Source organism: Leptopilina boulardi, unplaced genomic scaffold (assembly GCF_019393585.1).
Source record: "Leptopilina boulardi isolate dan_hultmark-lab unplaced genomic scaffold, ZJU_Lbou_2.1 LbouV2_195, whole genome shotgun sequence".
Taxonomy (NCBI): Eukaryota; Metazoa; Arthropoda; class Insecta; order Hymenoptera; family Figitidae; genus Leptopilina; species Leptopilina boulardi.
This window is the reverse complement of record NW_026137746.1, coordinates 729,135-744,286: the sequence shown is the minus strand read 5'-3', so window position 1 is coordinate 744,286 and position 15,152 is coordinate 729,135. Positions and strand designations below refer to the sequence as shown.

Below are 15,152 nucleotides of genomic sequence, written 5' to 3'. Positions count from 1 at the left end.
TGAAAAATACTTTCAAATAAAAATTGAATTTTTGAAGAATATTTTTTAAATATTATTTAAAATAATTAAATTTTGGAAGAGCTACAGTTAAAATTTTTAATAGTAATTGAATTTCAAAATATTTTGTTAAATTTCAGACAATAATTAAATTTTACAGAATTGAAAATAATTTATTAAATAATTTTAGATACTAACATTTTTTCAAAATTATTTAAATTTTCGAAGATTTACAATTCATATTTTTGATAATAATTGAACTGCAAGTGATTTTGAATTGAAATTTTTGGTAATTTTATTTGAGGATTTTTTTTTTTAATTTATGAATAATAATTATTGAATTTCATAAAATTTGTAATTGAAAAATAGTTTAAAATAATTGAATTTTAAAGAATTCAGGGTGTCTAACAGTCAGGGAAGTCAGCGAAATGTCAGGGAATTTCTTTAATTTTCTGGAATTTTTTATAAATAAATTAAAGTAACTATTAGTTTCAAAAAAAATTTTCCTTTTTTCTTAAAGTAAATGCAAATTAAAAAGTTGGCCTTCACACTCAATTATTAAGCATGTGATATATCTTATATATTCATTAAGTAAATAATTATTTACTACTATTTATTGAATCTAATAAATGATTTTTTAAACTTGGATAACAATTAATTAGTTATTTTCCGTGAAATATTTGCTTTTTTAATATAAATAAAAATTATTTGATACAATTTTATTTTATTGGTTCAACTTGAAATAAAGTAAATTATTCATTAATACGAATAATTTATTATTTAATGCTAATACCCACATTATACTTATAAAAATGTTTACGGCGTCGAATATTAAATTATCAAATTTCTATTTAGTGAAATTGTATAAAGTGGATTTTATATTATGCAAAATTTTCAATTTACATTTAACTAAAATTCGATTTAAAAGAATTTCTATTTAGCAGAACTCTTATAAAGCATTTTTTCTAATACTTTTTTAAAATTTTAAATTAATATAATTTCAATTTAACGAAATTTATGTCTATAAAAATTGTCAAAAAAAAAACTAAGTAGAATTTTTCTTAAATGAGATTTTTGTTAAATAAGAATTAGTTCGAATTAAAATTTTCTTTAACAAAAACTTTGTTAATTAAGAATTTTGTTAAATAGAAATTCTGTTAATTGTGGATTTATATTCAATGACAATTCTGTTAAGTAAATATTTTGATAAATCTAAATTTACTAAAATAACAATTCTGTTGCAATCATTTTTCTTTATGCAATTTTTCTTGACATAAATTCCGTTAAATTGAAATTGTATTAATTTGGAATTCAATGTATTAGAAAATCGGCTTTATATAATTTTACTAAATAAAAATTTGATAATTTAAGATTTGACATCGTAAAAATTCTTTGAAATTAAATGTTAAGAATATTTATACGTCCCCCCAATTAGTTTATTTATTTCACTTAAATATTTTATTTTTTACGAAACATTATTTATTTGGTTGAAATACAAATGAAATTAGTGGATAATAGATAGGTAAATGATTTAATTGTATAAAAATAAATTTTATTTGATTAAAATAAAAATTTTTTAGTGTAATTTAGATCAGGGAAAAGTCAGGGAATTTTTTTCCTAGTAGTTGTTAGACACCCTGAATTTAGAAGTCAATTTAAACAATTTTTTAAGTAATTCAACGCTCCATTTTGATAACATGTTTATTCTAACATCAGTGAAATATAAAATTAATTTAAAAAAATCGTGCTCATTTTTTTGTAGATCTTCTGCTGCACCAGAAAAATATGTGGAAAAAATTCACAAGGAAGCAACAAATTCTCCTTCAACATTGAATCCAGTAATTACACAAAGTTGTATACGTCAGGTTGCTAAAAATGCTCCTAATCCAGAATTGTTCCTTCAAAAATATGAGGAACTTAAATCAAAAAAGTAAGATTTTTCATTTTTTAAACTCTTTTTTAGAATGTTTAAATAAGAAAGTGCGCTCTTTTCTAAAAAGAATAAAATCATTAATTTTATTATAAATTAATTCTAATGATTAATTAGATATGAAAGATTTATAAAATAAAATATAATATCTTTAGGGTGGATTTATTGGGACCTTTCACTCAACTTTTGCAATTTATAACTCTTGATGAGGATTTAAAAGAATCTTTAGCAAAAGTAAAATTGAGCTCAACAACTACACCTTCATCAAAATCAATCACAGAAGATGATTTATCAAAGGTTTTAGAATTTTCTAAATATTAAATAATGCGATAAGTATTGAACTATTATTTCTATACATGGATGTTGCCTTGTATAGTATTAAAAAAATGTTTATAAAATACATTTACTTGAATTGAGAATTGTTTATAGATTCGTAAAAGTGTTATTAAAGCGGCAGTTGAAGGTGAAAAAAAATTCAACAGACATGTTGGGGCTATTAGTAGACACAGTGATCAATCAATTGCAAGACCAAATTGGATTATTGAAAGACCGCGGATTTCTTGGGATTTTCACAACGATATGTCCATTGTTCCTTGTCAAAGTAAGTTAAATGTATGCGAATGGAGCCAAGAAATTTTTACTACAAAACATTTCTAAAAGAGATAAATGAGAAATTCCCTTCCAATTGTATATTTTGATGAGAAGTTTTGACTTGATGCTCGCATCGAAATGACGAAAATTGTTTTAAATATTCAGCCTGAAGAAGATGGTAAATCAAATCATCGAAACGTCTCAACTTGACAAAATAACATAAATTTGTTTTTTTTATGTTTTTTATCATTCATTGATCGAATTTTAATTCTCATTTCTAAAAGTGGTGGCATTAATTTTAAAAACTCTTTACTAATCAATCGGGGCTATTCTGGTACATCAGGGTCAATTATGGTAGAAGCTCTAGTATCTAGTATCAGAATGTTTCATAGAAATATTTTCAAAAAATTTTCTTTTTAAACCACCGAATTAAACTGAGACAAATTTTTAAGATTTCAATTCTGTTTCAGAACAAATTTTCAAAAATAATTTAAAGTTTCATTAAAGAAAAGAAATTTTTTTAAGTCTAATTTATGTATATTATTTGAATTCAGAATTTTTGAAAATGTTTTAAATAATTAAATTTTCGAAGAATTTCATTAAAATATTATTGAAAAAAAAAAATTAATTTTAAATGAACATTTGTGAAATAATTAAATTTCAGAAGATTTTTAATTAAAATTTTAAAAATAATTGAATTTGGAAGAGTTTGATTAAAATTTTTTAGAAATAATTGAATTTCAGGAGATTTTCAATTGAAACTTTTATCAATTTGAATTAATGAAATTTTTTTTACAAATTTCAGAAAATAATTGAATTTAAGAGAATTTTCAACTGAAATATGTTCCAAATAATTGAATATTGATGGAATTACAGTTAAGATTTTTAGAAATAATTGCATTTTTTGAGATTTCAAGAATTATAATTTTGTTGTAAATATAAATATTAAATAAAAAACGATTTAAATAATTGAATGTTTAAAAAATTTAAATCAAACTTTAAATAAATAATTAAACAGAGAATTAGGATAAAAATTTGGAAAAAAATTTTTTAATTGAATTAACATTCAATTACTAATTGAATTTGGAAGAGTTGGAGTTAAAATTTTTTTTGGAAGTAATTAAATTAAAGAAAATTTTAAATTGAAACTTTTATAAATTTTAATTGATAAATTTTTTTTTACAAACTGTAAAAAATAATACAATTTTAGAGTAGTTTCAATTAAAAAACTTTTTATTTCTCTGAATTGTTGAAAAACTATATTAAAGTAATTTAAAAAATTAATTTAGCGAATAATTTTAAATAAATTTTTTTAGAAATAATTGAATTATAGAGAATTTTAGAGCATTTTCAATTAAAAAATGTTTTAAAAAATTGAATTTTCAATTTTTGAAATTTTCAATACATCAAAATTTTAAGAAACTTGAATTATATTGAAATTTTTTAAAAAGTATATAAACAAAAATTAAATTTTAAGAAATAATTTAAAAAACCTTTTATGTACTTGAATTTTTGAAAAACTTGATTAAAGTTATTAGAAATATTCAATTCAAAAAGAAATTGAATTTAAAAATTTTAGAAATGAGTTTTGGAGAATTTTGAATTGAAAAAATATTTTAAATAATTAAATTTTCGAAAATCTTTATTAAAATTATTAAAATTAAATTATTCAACAATTTCAATTTTAGATACAAAATTTAGAAATAATTGTATTTTAGAAGAGTTCGAGTTAAAATTTTTAGAAATAATAATTGAATTTCAGGAAATTATTAATTGAAACTTTCATTTTGAATTAGTGAAATTTTTTGAAAAACTTTAGAAAATAATTGATTTTGCAAACAATTCAAGTTAATATATTTTTTTAATAATTCAATTTTGAAAAATAAAAAAAAGTCTTAAAATCCGTGACCTGTTATTCAAAATCTCTTGAAATATTTTCATTAGGGTTTGGGAAAAAATTTTAATTTTGACTGGAAAACAGAGAAAATGCAGGGAAAAACAAAATAATATTTTTGTGTCAACCCTGATTTTGAAATATTAAAAATTAACACCTAACTGCAATTGTAGTGTGACATTTTGGCATTAAAAGTAACTGTAATGTTATTAGTAAATATCCAATATTTTTAGTAATTTTCAACAAATTAATTACAGAGGCTGTACCCATTGTTTCACAAGAATCAGTTTTACTCTGGGATCTTTTGAACTGTTTAAAAGGAATTGATGGAACTTACATAGTTTCAGAATCGTTAAAAAGTCAATATGATGCAGTTGTTTTTAAAATATCGCCTGATGTTGGTAAGGGGTTAATTTTTTAAAAAATTTATTTAAATTATCAGAAAGAGGGACAAAAATTATATTTACCATAAACCAAATTTTATTTTATTAATCATCTCTAAAAATTATATTTTTTTTATAACTTTATTGCTAGAAATGTATTAATATCCTTTTTTTTGTAATTTTAGGTATTTCATTCAGACAATTGACCCAACAAATTTTACCATTAGCCTCATATTATTCAATCACTGTTCGATTTATTGAGGAAAAAGATTTACCAGATTCTGGTCAAGTGAATCATGCTTTAAGAAGTGCATTGCGATGTTTATTGAAAGATTACTTGGTATTTAGAATTTTTGTTTTTATTATTAATATTAATTTACATTTAGTTAGTGAGAAATTGTTTTTCAATTTTTTTTACTTATTTTGAGATATTTTATTGTTTATAAATAATTTTTTTAGATGTTCCTTGTACAATTAGAAATGGAGCACAGACGTGGAAAACTTAATTTACAAAAAATGTGGTTCTATATTCAACCTACAATGGCAACAATGTCAATTCTCTCACAAATTACATCGACAATTTGTAAAGTGTGTATATGAATTTATTTTTATATTTAGGTGTACCTAAATAATTAATTTGAGTTTAGGGTTAAAAAAAAATAAAATTGCTTTTATTCTAGGCAAATGCTAGAGGTGGTAAAGTTTTAAGTTTACTTCATGAACAGGCAAATTCTATGAGCGGAGACGCAAAATGTAAAGAGCTTTGTTTATTTTTAATAAAAGAAGCAAGTGTTCCTTATATGAAAATGCTGGAAAAATGGGTGTATAAAGGTGTTATTTACGATCCATATCAAGAGGTAAGTTTTACCAATTCTTTGATATAAAAAGAAATTAATTTATAGGGACGCGTAACCAAGATCAATTGTTAGAATTTTCATTTAATAGAATTTCATTCAATATAATTTTCATTGAGCCGAATTTTTTTTGTTCGAATTATTATTTTTGCAGAATTTTCATTAAACCGATTTTCTATAATTACAGAATTTTTATATAACTGAAAATTCACTTCACGAAATTTTTATTTTTTCGAATTTTTATTTGTCAGAATTTTTATTTGCTCGAATTTTCATGCAATTTTCTTTTAGATGAATTTTCATTTGTTCTTATCTTCTACAATTTATTATCAAATAAATATCAAATATATTATAGAAAAAAAAATATTAAATACAGTGCGTCAAGTCATTTATTGTCGATTTCAGTTTCTTGTGGAAGATAATGAACTTATCCAAAGAGAAGAACTTCCAATGGATTATTCAGCGGATTATTGGGAAAAGAGATATACAATGAGGCCTGATAGAATTCCAATTTTTCTCAATGAGCTTGCACAAACAATTCTCAGGACGGGAAAATACTTCAATGTCATTAGGCAATGTGGTATGTTTTTCTTTTCATTTTCTTGATAATAAAATAATGTAAAATAAACGTCAAACTATAATTTAAAATAATAGAAATAAGAAAACAAATATTTCAAAGTCAATAGGAATGATTATATTAATCAATTTTTTGCTTGCCATTTAATATGATATTTAACTAACCAATGACTATCAGTGTTTTATATATATTTTTTTAAATTGACCAGTATTACTCACTTTTTTAACTTGTAACGATTTTGATATTTAAAATTAGACTACTATTTTCAATTTTCCAGAAAATTTCAACAATCAGAATAATTTTACAATTTAAAGGGACGCATGATTATGTTCTAAAAATCATTAGTTAGAATTTTCATTTTATGGAATTTCATTAGTCATTCATTTTTGAGCCGAATTTTTATTTGTTCGAATTAGTATTTTGCAGAATTTTCATCAAAGCGATTTTTTATATTATAGAATTTTTAAATGACCGAAAATTCACTTCAGAGAATTTTTATTTGTTCGAATTTTTATTTGCTCGAATTTTCATTTAACATAATAGGCATTTCAAAGAATTTTTATTGGATAGAATTTCATTGCATAGAATTTTATTTCAAATGAAAATTCATCTGAAATAAAATTCTATGCAATGAAATTCTACTCAATTAAAATTTATCAAAATGACTATTATGTTAAATGAAAATTCAAGCAAATAAAAGTTCTTACAAATAAAATTTGTCCTACTTAATTGAAATTGAGGAATTAATAAAATGGATTTAATATATAATAACATTAGTTATTTAAAGTAAAATATTTATTAACTAATTGAATTTAATTAAAATAAAAAAATCTTCTTTTTCGAGAATGTGTGAGGAATTAGGAACTGGACAAATTTTAATTGAAAATAACTACAAACGATTATTTTTATAATATTGAAATATTTATTTCTGTATACTATTTGCAGAATTATTAACATAAAATTATAAAGATACAATTTTATGTCTTGCTATTTAATTAATTTATTTATTTATTTACATATGTAATATAGGTACATATATTTACATATTAAAATACCTATATTTAAGATTATATGTTGTAACCAATGATTTTTTTTAATGATGCTGAATGTTAAAAAAATCAATTAATTAAATCAAAGTTACAAAGGGAAGACTCGAGTAAATTGTTTGTTGGGCGCCAGTCCTTTCTTGGGACAAAAATAAAAAAATAAATAAATAATATAAGGGACAAAAGAATTAAATTGATTAAATAAATTTTTTCTTTAATCGTTGAATTAGTCTGGAAAAATACACAAGGCCATCAGGCAAACTATTTTTGGAGACTGTCAAATTTGACAATTAAATCAAAATTATTCTTAATTGTCAAATTAGTCTAAAGAGTACACACGGCCACCAGGCTTTTACTCAAAGATTGTCAATTAATAATAATCATGGAAAACTCAAAGCAAAGAAATGATTCAAAATTCAAATTAAATTAAAATAGTCTTCCGTTTACTCGGCCTGCCGCAGTCCCAATTCTTCGTTAACAGTAGAGAGGGCGGTTCGGAAAAGCCATATTCGAAAAGATTTAATTTTTAAATTAAATAAAACATCAGATTTTATAAACAAAAGGTTAATAAATTTCTTTATTTAAATTTTTAAACATGATAAAAATTTAGTTCGGATTCGACATAATTCAAGAAAAATAATTACTTATCCTTTTTTTTAAAAGAATAAGGATTCTTTAATTCGAGGAATGGAAAAAGATGGAAAATGGAAATGGATACAATAACTATAAAATAATTAAATGAATGACATTTCAATTAATTTTAAATAAAAATTATAATTTAAATTTGAAGTATTAAATTCATTCTTAAATAGATTCAAAATCAATAAAATAATCAATTAAATTCAAAAGAAATCATTTTAAATTAAATTAAATTGAAATTCAGATTTAAAGAAAATTCATTATTGAAAAATTCAAACAAATAAATAATTTTGAGATATCATTCATAAATGGAAAATAAAATTCTATCAGAGAATTCCAAAAAATCAATGTGTTCAAAATGGCTGACGGCAACGAATCTCTCCAATGATAAATTCAAACAATTCCTCTTTTTTTTTGATTTATAAATATATTTTTTATTTTTGATGTTTCCTTTATATTTTTTTCCTTTATGATAAATGATTAAAACGTATTTTATATTAATTGAGATTCCCAAAATAAAAGTGACGAAATAATACAATATTGCGTCTAGCTTATACGAAATCACATTAAAGAATGATAAAAAAGACGTTGTTTGTTTTCTCCTAGAAGATTTTCGTTACCAACCAAAAAAAATGAATATCTAAAAAAAAATAAAAAGATCGGAACAAAAAAGAAAGTTCGACGGTCGGTAAAAAGCTTTTCATCTAAATCTTGACGCTGATTGGTCCAAACTGATTAAGTGCGAAATTTAAATTCCATAATAAATGTTGTTGACAAAAATTGTTTTCTTGAATAATAATAATACTTCTTCTTGATTAACGATTTTAATACGTTAATCCGACGCAAGATGGTAACTCCTTAATTCTTCTCCAATATAAATATTAATGAATTCGGAATTAATATTGAAATTTACAAAGATAATGCCACATTCAAATAAAAATCTTCAAACTTCAAATTGACATAAATCCAAAACATCAAATATTTCATATGGGCTTTGGCTACCCGCAGCAATAGAAGTTTTAAATAGTAATTTAAAAATATAAAGAAGCCTTCCAAAAATCATAATAATTTTGAGTGTTTCGCCAGGAAACGAAGTCAATGATATTCTCATGGTGATATTTGCATAGAACGTGAAAATACTTGGCATCTCTTAATTATCCAATTAATGGGTACATTGAAAGTGAATATTCAAGAATCCAAATTTTAATAATAAAAATATATCCAAATAATCGATAATAAACTTCAAAAATATCCAATTATTGATGACATCAAAATTGAAGTTAGATTGACCAATACAAAATATTCAATATTGTCTCGAAAGTACATAAATAAAAAGGAATTACAGACATTAATTCTTAATATTAAATTATTATTAAATAAGATTTTTCCATTTTTCGAATCTATAATGTGATTTCGTCTAGTAAATTTTTGATATTGAAATATCTTTTTCGGGAATAATAAACAAAGTTATTTAATATATTGAAAAATAAATAAACCTTTGTGATTTGTAAAATTGTAAATTTTACGTCACAATGTTTAAAAATATTTGTGAGGAGCAACAAAAAGAAGACCATATTTTTTCCATGAAAGTTGCATCTCTTTTGTTTAATTCTTTTAACTCGTTCATGATAATTTTATACTGCGTGTGTTTTGGTATATCATGAGAAAAAGATAGTTTAACTAATAATACCTCCTTGTTATTAATTCTCTGAGGTAATACTTCATCTATATTAAATTTACTATTCGGTAATAGAACTGTTTCCATTTCATGGTTAAATGAACCCATCATGTTTAATTTTGCTCCTGGGTATGGTCCAGAGAATTTAATTTCATACAAAATATTAACTCCATCTGCATTACTTTTTTGAAATCCAAGTGCAATTTCTTTGCTTGTCGATGCAGATGTAAATCGTGTCAATTTTAGTTCCTTATTATCTGAACGAAATAATTTGTCGACTACATCTTGAGGTCTAATTTCACCTCTATATAGAATTGATGAAAATTCTTCAACAGAATTCTCCATTTGTCTAATGGCCAATCGGTATAAAGCTGCTCTCATTGATTTCGCTTCGATTGTATTACTTTGAATTCTTGTATATCCAATAGTCTGGAAATTCGTTATTGCAGCAAAATCCTCTAAAGTGAGGGATTCAAAAGCCCTCTTTGATATATAATTTTTTAAAATATTTGGAGGGAGAAACATTAAAGCGTCTTGGGAGACAACTGAATTGATTCTAGAGTTTGCTTCCTCAGCAGATATTACTATCTCATCCATTTTATCGGAATACATCAGACGTTCGAATAAATTTGGATTATCTATTTCGTATTCTTTACTCCATTCCGGTACATTCTTTTTTCCTTCCTTAATTAATTCTCTCCAATCTCTAACGAATTCCAGTTGTTTTTCACCATTACCTGGAAAAACGAACTTCTTTAGTTGGGCACCCACATCAACATTTGAAAATTCTTCATGATTCCGAACAAAATCCATAGCCTCTCTTTCCACTTCTTCTCTGTTCTTCTGCAAAACAGTTCTTATGCAAGTCGTTGGAGATCTTCTTAAACGTACACTCCCACATAGTCTAGTGTCGTGGAAACTGAGTATTTGAAATTCAGGATTTTTATTTTGAATATGCTCGTTTTTAACATGCAAAACATTTTCCCCAATTTTTCCCTTTTCTATATCAGAAACCCAGTAAAGATTTTTCTTATCTGGAAATAGTACAACCGGCATTTCCCGATTTTCATATTCTTCAATTTGCCTAATCTGAACAACTTGGTTATCAGAAAACTGAATGTATTTATAACCATAGGCGGAATTTTTGTTGGACAAAGAATTTACGTACACATCCTTATCAGAGAATTTGTTACTAACTTTAGTAAATGTATTTGATATTGTTTCTTCATATTTCAGTAACATTGAATTTAAAGATTCGATGGAAGAAGAATATTTCCCAAGTTCATTGATTAAATTTCTCATCGATCTCAATCCTTCTTGGCCAATGTCATAAATAAGTTCAAATCCAGGATCTATGCTACGAATTAATGATAATCCTAAATTCTTGAATGTTTCTTTTGTAAATGATTCTGAAAATATTATAGCTTCGTTTGATAAGATTGTACTTATTTCTGACAATGTTGTTCGCCAGGATGTCCTTAGGGTTAAAGACGCAAATGTAGTACCTGCTGCTGAAAATAAAGATCTCGTTGTAACTGTTATGAATTTCTCCAAAAGAAATTCTAGATCTCCTACAAGTGGAAAAAGTGCTATTGCATCATATAAACATGCATTTTCCTCTTCTGGATTTTCAGTTTTAATTCCATGATAACAAGTGTAAAATGGAAGAAGGGATAATCCAAAATCTTTCCACCATTCCATTCTCGTTTGATCATATCCAAGACGTGTGATGCTCTGCATAAATTTATTCGCTTTTTCCTCTGCAATCTGATTTAAAAATTTCTCAAAGCTCTCATCTTTTTGTTTCTTAACTTGAGGAAAATAATTATTTCGAAAGTCCTGATGTCTTGACATTTCTAATTTTTCACGAAAAACTGCAGGATTACAATGGAGTACATTATTTTTTGGTGTTGTGGAACAATTAGAAGTAGCACCATTCTCTTGCATTACCATAATTTCATTGTTCTCCCTCAAAATAGCAAAATACAATGATGTTTCATTTTTGATAAACTCAAACCTGAATAAATCGTCTGATTCTTTTACCCACTGAAATTCGCGTGCTGCTCTGATGTCAACAACATATGTTAACAAACCTTTGGATATTATTACCTTGTTAGCATCTATGGATTTAATAAAATCCGAACCAAAAGCTTCCCTAATGGATTCCTTTTCATAGACAAGATATTTCTTAGTTATATTATTAATTTCTTCCTGATAAAGACGATTTAAATTCTTTAATTTTTTCCACTTCATTGCTGCAGTATTACATTGATAATTATCAGGATTATTTTCGTATTTAAGCACCTCGTGTTCCAAATCCTCTTTCTTGACAGTGGAACAATTGCTTCTAATGATTTCCCTAGCCAGTGTTGTACGATTTTTAAAATTTGACCTTGCCAAATAAAATTGATATCGGTAATCATTCTTTTTAGCGTTTTCTAAATTCACAAACGTTTGATTTATGTGCGTAAACAACATGTTGAAGGCTTTAATTGTCGTGGTTGAATTATTCATTATATTTCCTATATTTACATTTTTTAGTAGCTCTTTTTTATTGTAAGTGTAATAAAATAGAGCGGGAAGTGTAAAAATTCTCAGAACTTTTTTATCCAATTTTTTAGAGATTACTAATTGTTCAACAGCATGTGCAAGAATGATGTATTTATTAAATTGAATTGTACTATTAATTTCCTCATTTTCGTTAAATTCAGTTGCTTTTAATAACGGTAAATTAATTCCAGACAAATGAAACATTAAACCAGCTTGAGCATAAATATAATCAATTGATAATAAATTAATATTTTTTGATGTTACTTTTAGAAATAAGGGATGTATAAAATCTTTGAGAATTTCAAAAATTGACAATCTCTCTAATTTGGAATATTTTCCATTTTCATTAAGAAATGTTTCTTCTGTTAATGTCGTCAAAATATTGTCGTGTATTGTCTTTATTTCTGTATTCTTGGAATTACGAACAATTTCTACGAGAAATCCATAAATATTTGTATACTTTTCAAACACAAGTGTGGTAATTATATGTTTGTATAGTGAATCAACAAAAATTGCATCTGGAATTTCATTTTCTTTTGCTCCATATAAATCACTGCCTTCAATAAGTTTACGAGCCAATTGTATTTTTCGTTGTTCAATAATGATCGTTTGATTTTCACCATTATTGTCGTTCAAGTAATGATACAAACCATTTATCACTGGAATCGGTTGAAATTGATTAGTCACATTTAATAAATTTTTACCCAATAAAAAATCACTGAGAGTTGATAAATAACTGAACATTGAAATTGTTTGCACAACGTTCATAGGAGTCATAAAATTTGTCGTTTCCATTTTTATAATTATTTTTTACTGTAAAAAAAACAAAATTTTTGTATTTTTAAAAATTTATTTTAAAATAGTTTGTTATTATACACAGGACCACAAAAAAAATCGAACTTTTTCCAAGGCAAACCGGAATATTATTTTCTGATGTATTTTGATGCGCTGAATATGAAAATGAAGTATGATTTGCTCCATACAGTATGGCGGACAAGTTTAAAAAAAATATTAAATTTTCATGCAAATCAGAATCTAAAGGTTTATTGGGGTCGCTGATCACAAATCCGATGTCAGATTTTAAAAATTCAAATTGTCTGATGCAATTGTAGGACTACTTATTAGACATGTTTTTGAGGTTAGAAAAAAATGATGACGTGATGGATCAAATCGAACTTCAGATTCGTGTTCAGCGCATCAAAATACGTTCGAAAATCATATTTCGGTTTGCCTTGGAAAAAGTTCGATTTATTTTTATGGCTGTGTTATTGTAATTTTGATTTTTATGATTAAAAAAATATAGTGCTAACTTGCAATTTTATATTTTAAAATTCACACTATCATACCTGTATATTTTTTAATTAAATTTCTTTTAATTTCGTTCTATACAAATTTTTATGATGTATCAGAAATTACAATAGTTAAATTTTTTGGATAAAGTTGTATTATTCAGCCTACTAGAGCGATTATATATAAGTACTTTATTTAAACAGATGGTTCACAATTTTTGCTTCCTTTAGATCATTGTTTAACTCATTTGTTTAAAGTCATATGAAGGTTATCAGTCTACTTTTCTACTTTACTCATAAATTTTTTAAATATGTACAGCGAAAATGTTTCTTTTGTAAATATCAAATTTTTATTATATTAAAATTTGTTTTACTAAGAAAAATTTTTTTAAGGCTTAAGGAAAAGAAATAATTATTATTATATAATAATAAAATGCTTGGTCTGTCCTTCTGTCCTAACTTGAAGTTGATCACGAAGCTGAAGTACGCAACGTTTATGATAAACAATTTTTTAAGAAATAATTGTTTAAAATAAAAAGTCTATAATTTTTTGCTTAAAAAATATTTTTTTATAATTTATTGATTAATGAAAACTACAATAAATATTTTTTAGGCAAAAAATTATAGAATTTTTCATTTAAAAAAAATTTTTCTTTAAAAATCGTTTATCATAAACGTTGCGTCAATTCACGAAGCTGAAGTACACAACGTTTATCAATGAAATTTTTTTTTTAAAGTTGTATATTGAGCCTAAATTACATATATTTATTGTAGGCGGAATATTTAAAGCAATTTTCAGATAAATATTCCGCCTATGTTAAATATTGAGCCGCCGGATATTATAACGACACATAAAATTTCTACAGCGTTATCCGTTGGCCCCTGGTACCTTAAAGATCAATTTTTTCAAATTACTATCTTGTACGAAATTTCCTGGCGCATCTTTTTTCTCATCATAAATTTTTTTGCATTTATAACTGTGACGGGGAAATCATTCTTGACATTATTTCGAATATGTTGAAATAAACAATTATGTTGATCGACTATCTTAAAATAAGAGTAAGGAGTCTGAGGTCAATAGTTCACCCCTGCGACCTCAGATCGATCTAAGCGCCAATATTTAACTAATTGGACGCATTGTCAAAGATCGCCGGTACACGCACTCTTTGTTCGACCGTTCTGAATGTAGTGCGTTTGATAATTGTAGTGTGTTGCAAAGGAATAAATTCGAAAAATTTTATAATATCGTCAAATTGTATGTTGCGACTGAAACCGACGAAGAGTCGATATTCGATCAACTCAAGTAAGTGTTTGATGTCTGATTTTTATTTTTGAAAATAAACAAATTTCCTGGAAGTCGCTTCATTTTATTTTTTTTAATTTTTCTGTGAGGGTTCCCCAACGGTTCCTGCTTTCTTTTGCTCGTATAATTATTTGTTAATTTTATTTAAGTTAACTGGCGTCCGCGTGCTTAAATTTTAATATTTTATTTTTCATAAAAGAGCCCAGCAACTTTGAACCCGGTTGCGCTGGTGAGAATATAATTTTACTTTTACTTATTTGAACTTGAAACGTATTAAACTCTTTAATTTTGACTGATCAAAAATTATATTCGTCTCATAACAGTTTTTGAGAAAAAAGCAAAAACCTACATTTTTCATAAAATCACTTTTAATTAAAATTTTCACTTTAGTTCGATCTAAAATGCAAAGTTCTGAATATTT

General features: G+C 24.8%; 3 protein-coding genes across 4 annotated transcripts in view; 2 read left to right on the top strand and 1 right to left on the bottom strand.

The window, feature by feature from the left end:
* LOC127278131 (gamma-tubulin complex component 2-like) overlaps positions 1-15,152 on the top strand; it is a 47,970-nt gene that overhangs the window by 934 nt on the left and 31,884 nt on the right. For both annotated transcript variants that reach the window (XM_051299687.1, XM_051299686.1), the window contains exons 2-9: positions 1,760-1,927; positions 2,083-2,224; positions 2,357-2,528; positions 4,670-4,813; positions 4,981-5,135; positions 5,255-5,383; positions 5,476-5,652; positions 6,055-6,229. In XM_051299687.1, the coding sequence (XP_051155644.1) occupies positions 1,760-1,927; positions 2,083-2,224; positions 2,357-2,528; positions 4,670-4,813; positions 4,981-5,135; positions 5,255-5,383; positions 5,476-5,652; positions 6,055-6,229 (1,262 nt within the window). The remainder of the gene's footprint in view (positions 1-1,759; positions 1,928-2,082; positions 2,225-2,356; positions 2,529-4,669; positions 4,814-4,980; positions 5,136-5,254; positions 5,384-5,475; positions 5,653-6,054; positions 6,230-15,152) is intronic.
* Positions 1-15,152, top strand: part of LOC127278136 (beta-1,4-mannosyltransferase egh) — a 282,071-nt gene that overhangs the window by 257,237 nt on the left and 9,682 nt on the right. The window lies entirely within an intron of this gene.
* On the bottom strand, positions 8,209-13,631 carry LOC127278124 (uncharacterized). Its single transcript, XM_051299678.1, has 2 exons — positions 13,486-13,631; positions 8,209-12,952 (listed from the first exon to the last, which is right to left on the bottom strand). Exon 2 carries the CDS (start codon positions 12,932-12,934, stop codon positions 9,434-9,436), a length of 3,501 nt encoding a protein of 1,166 aa, XP_051155635.1. The 5' UTR covers positions 12,935-12,952; positions 13,486-13,631; the 3' UTR covers positions 8,209-9,433.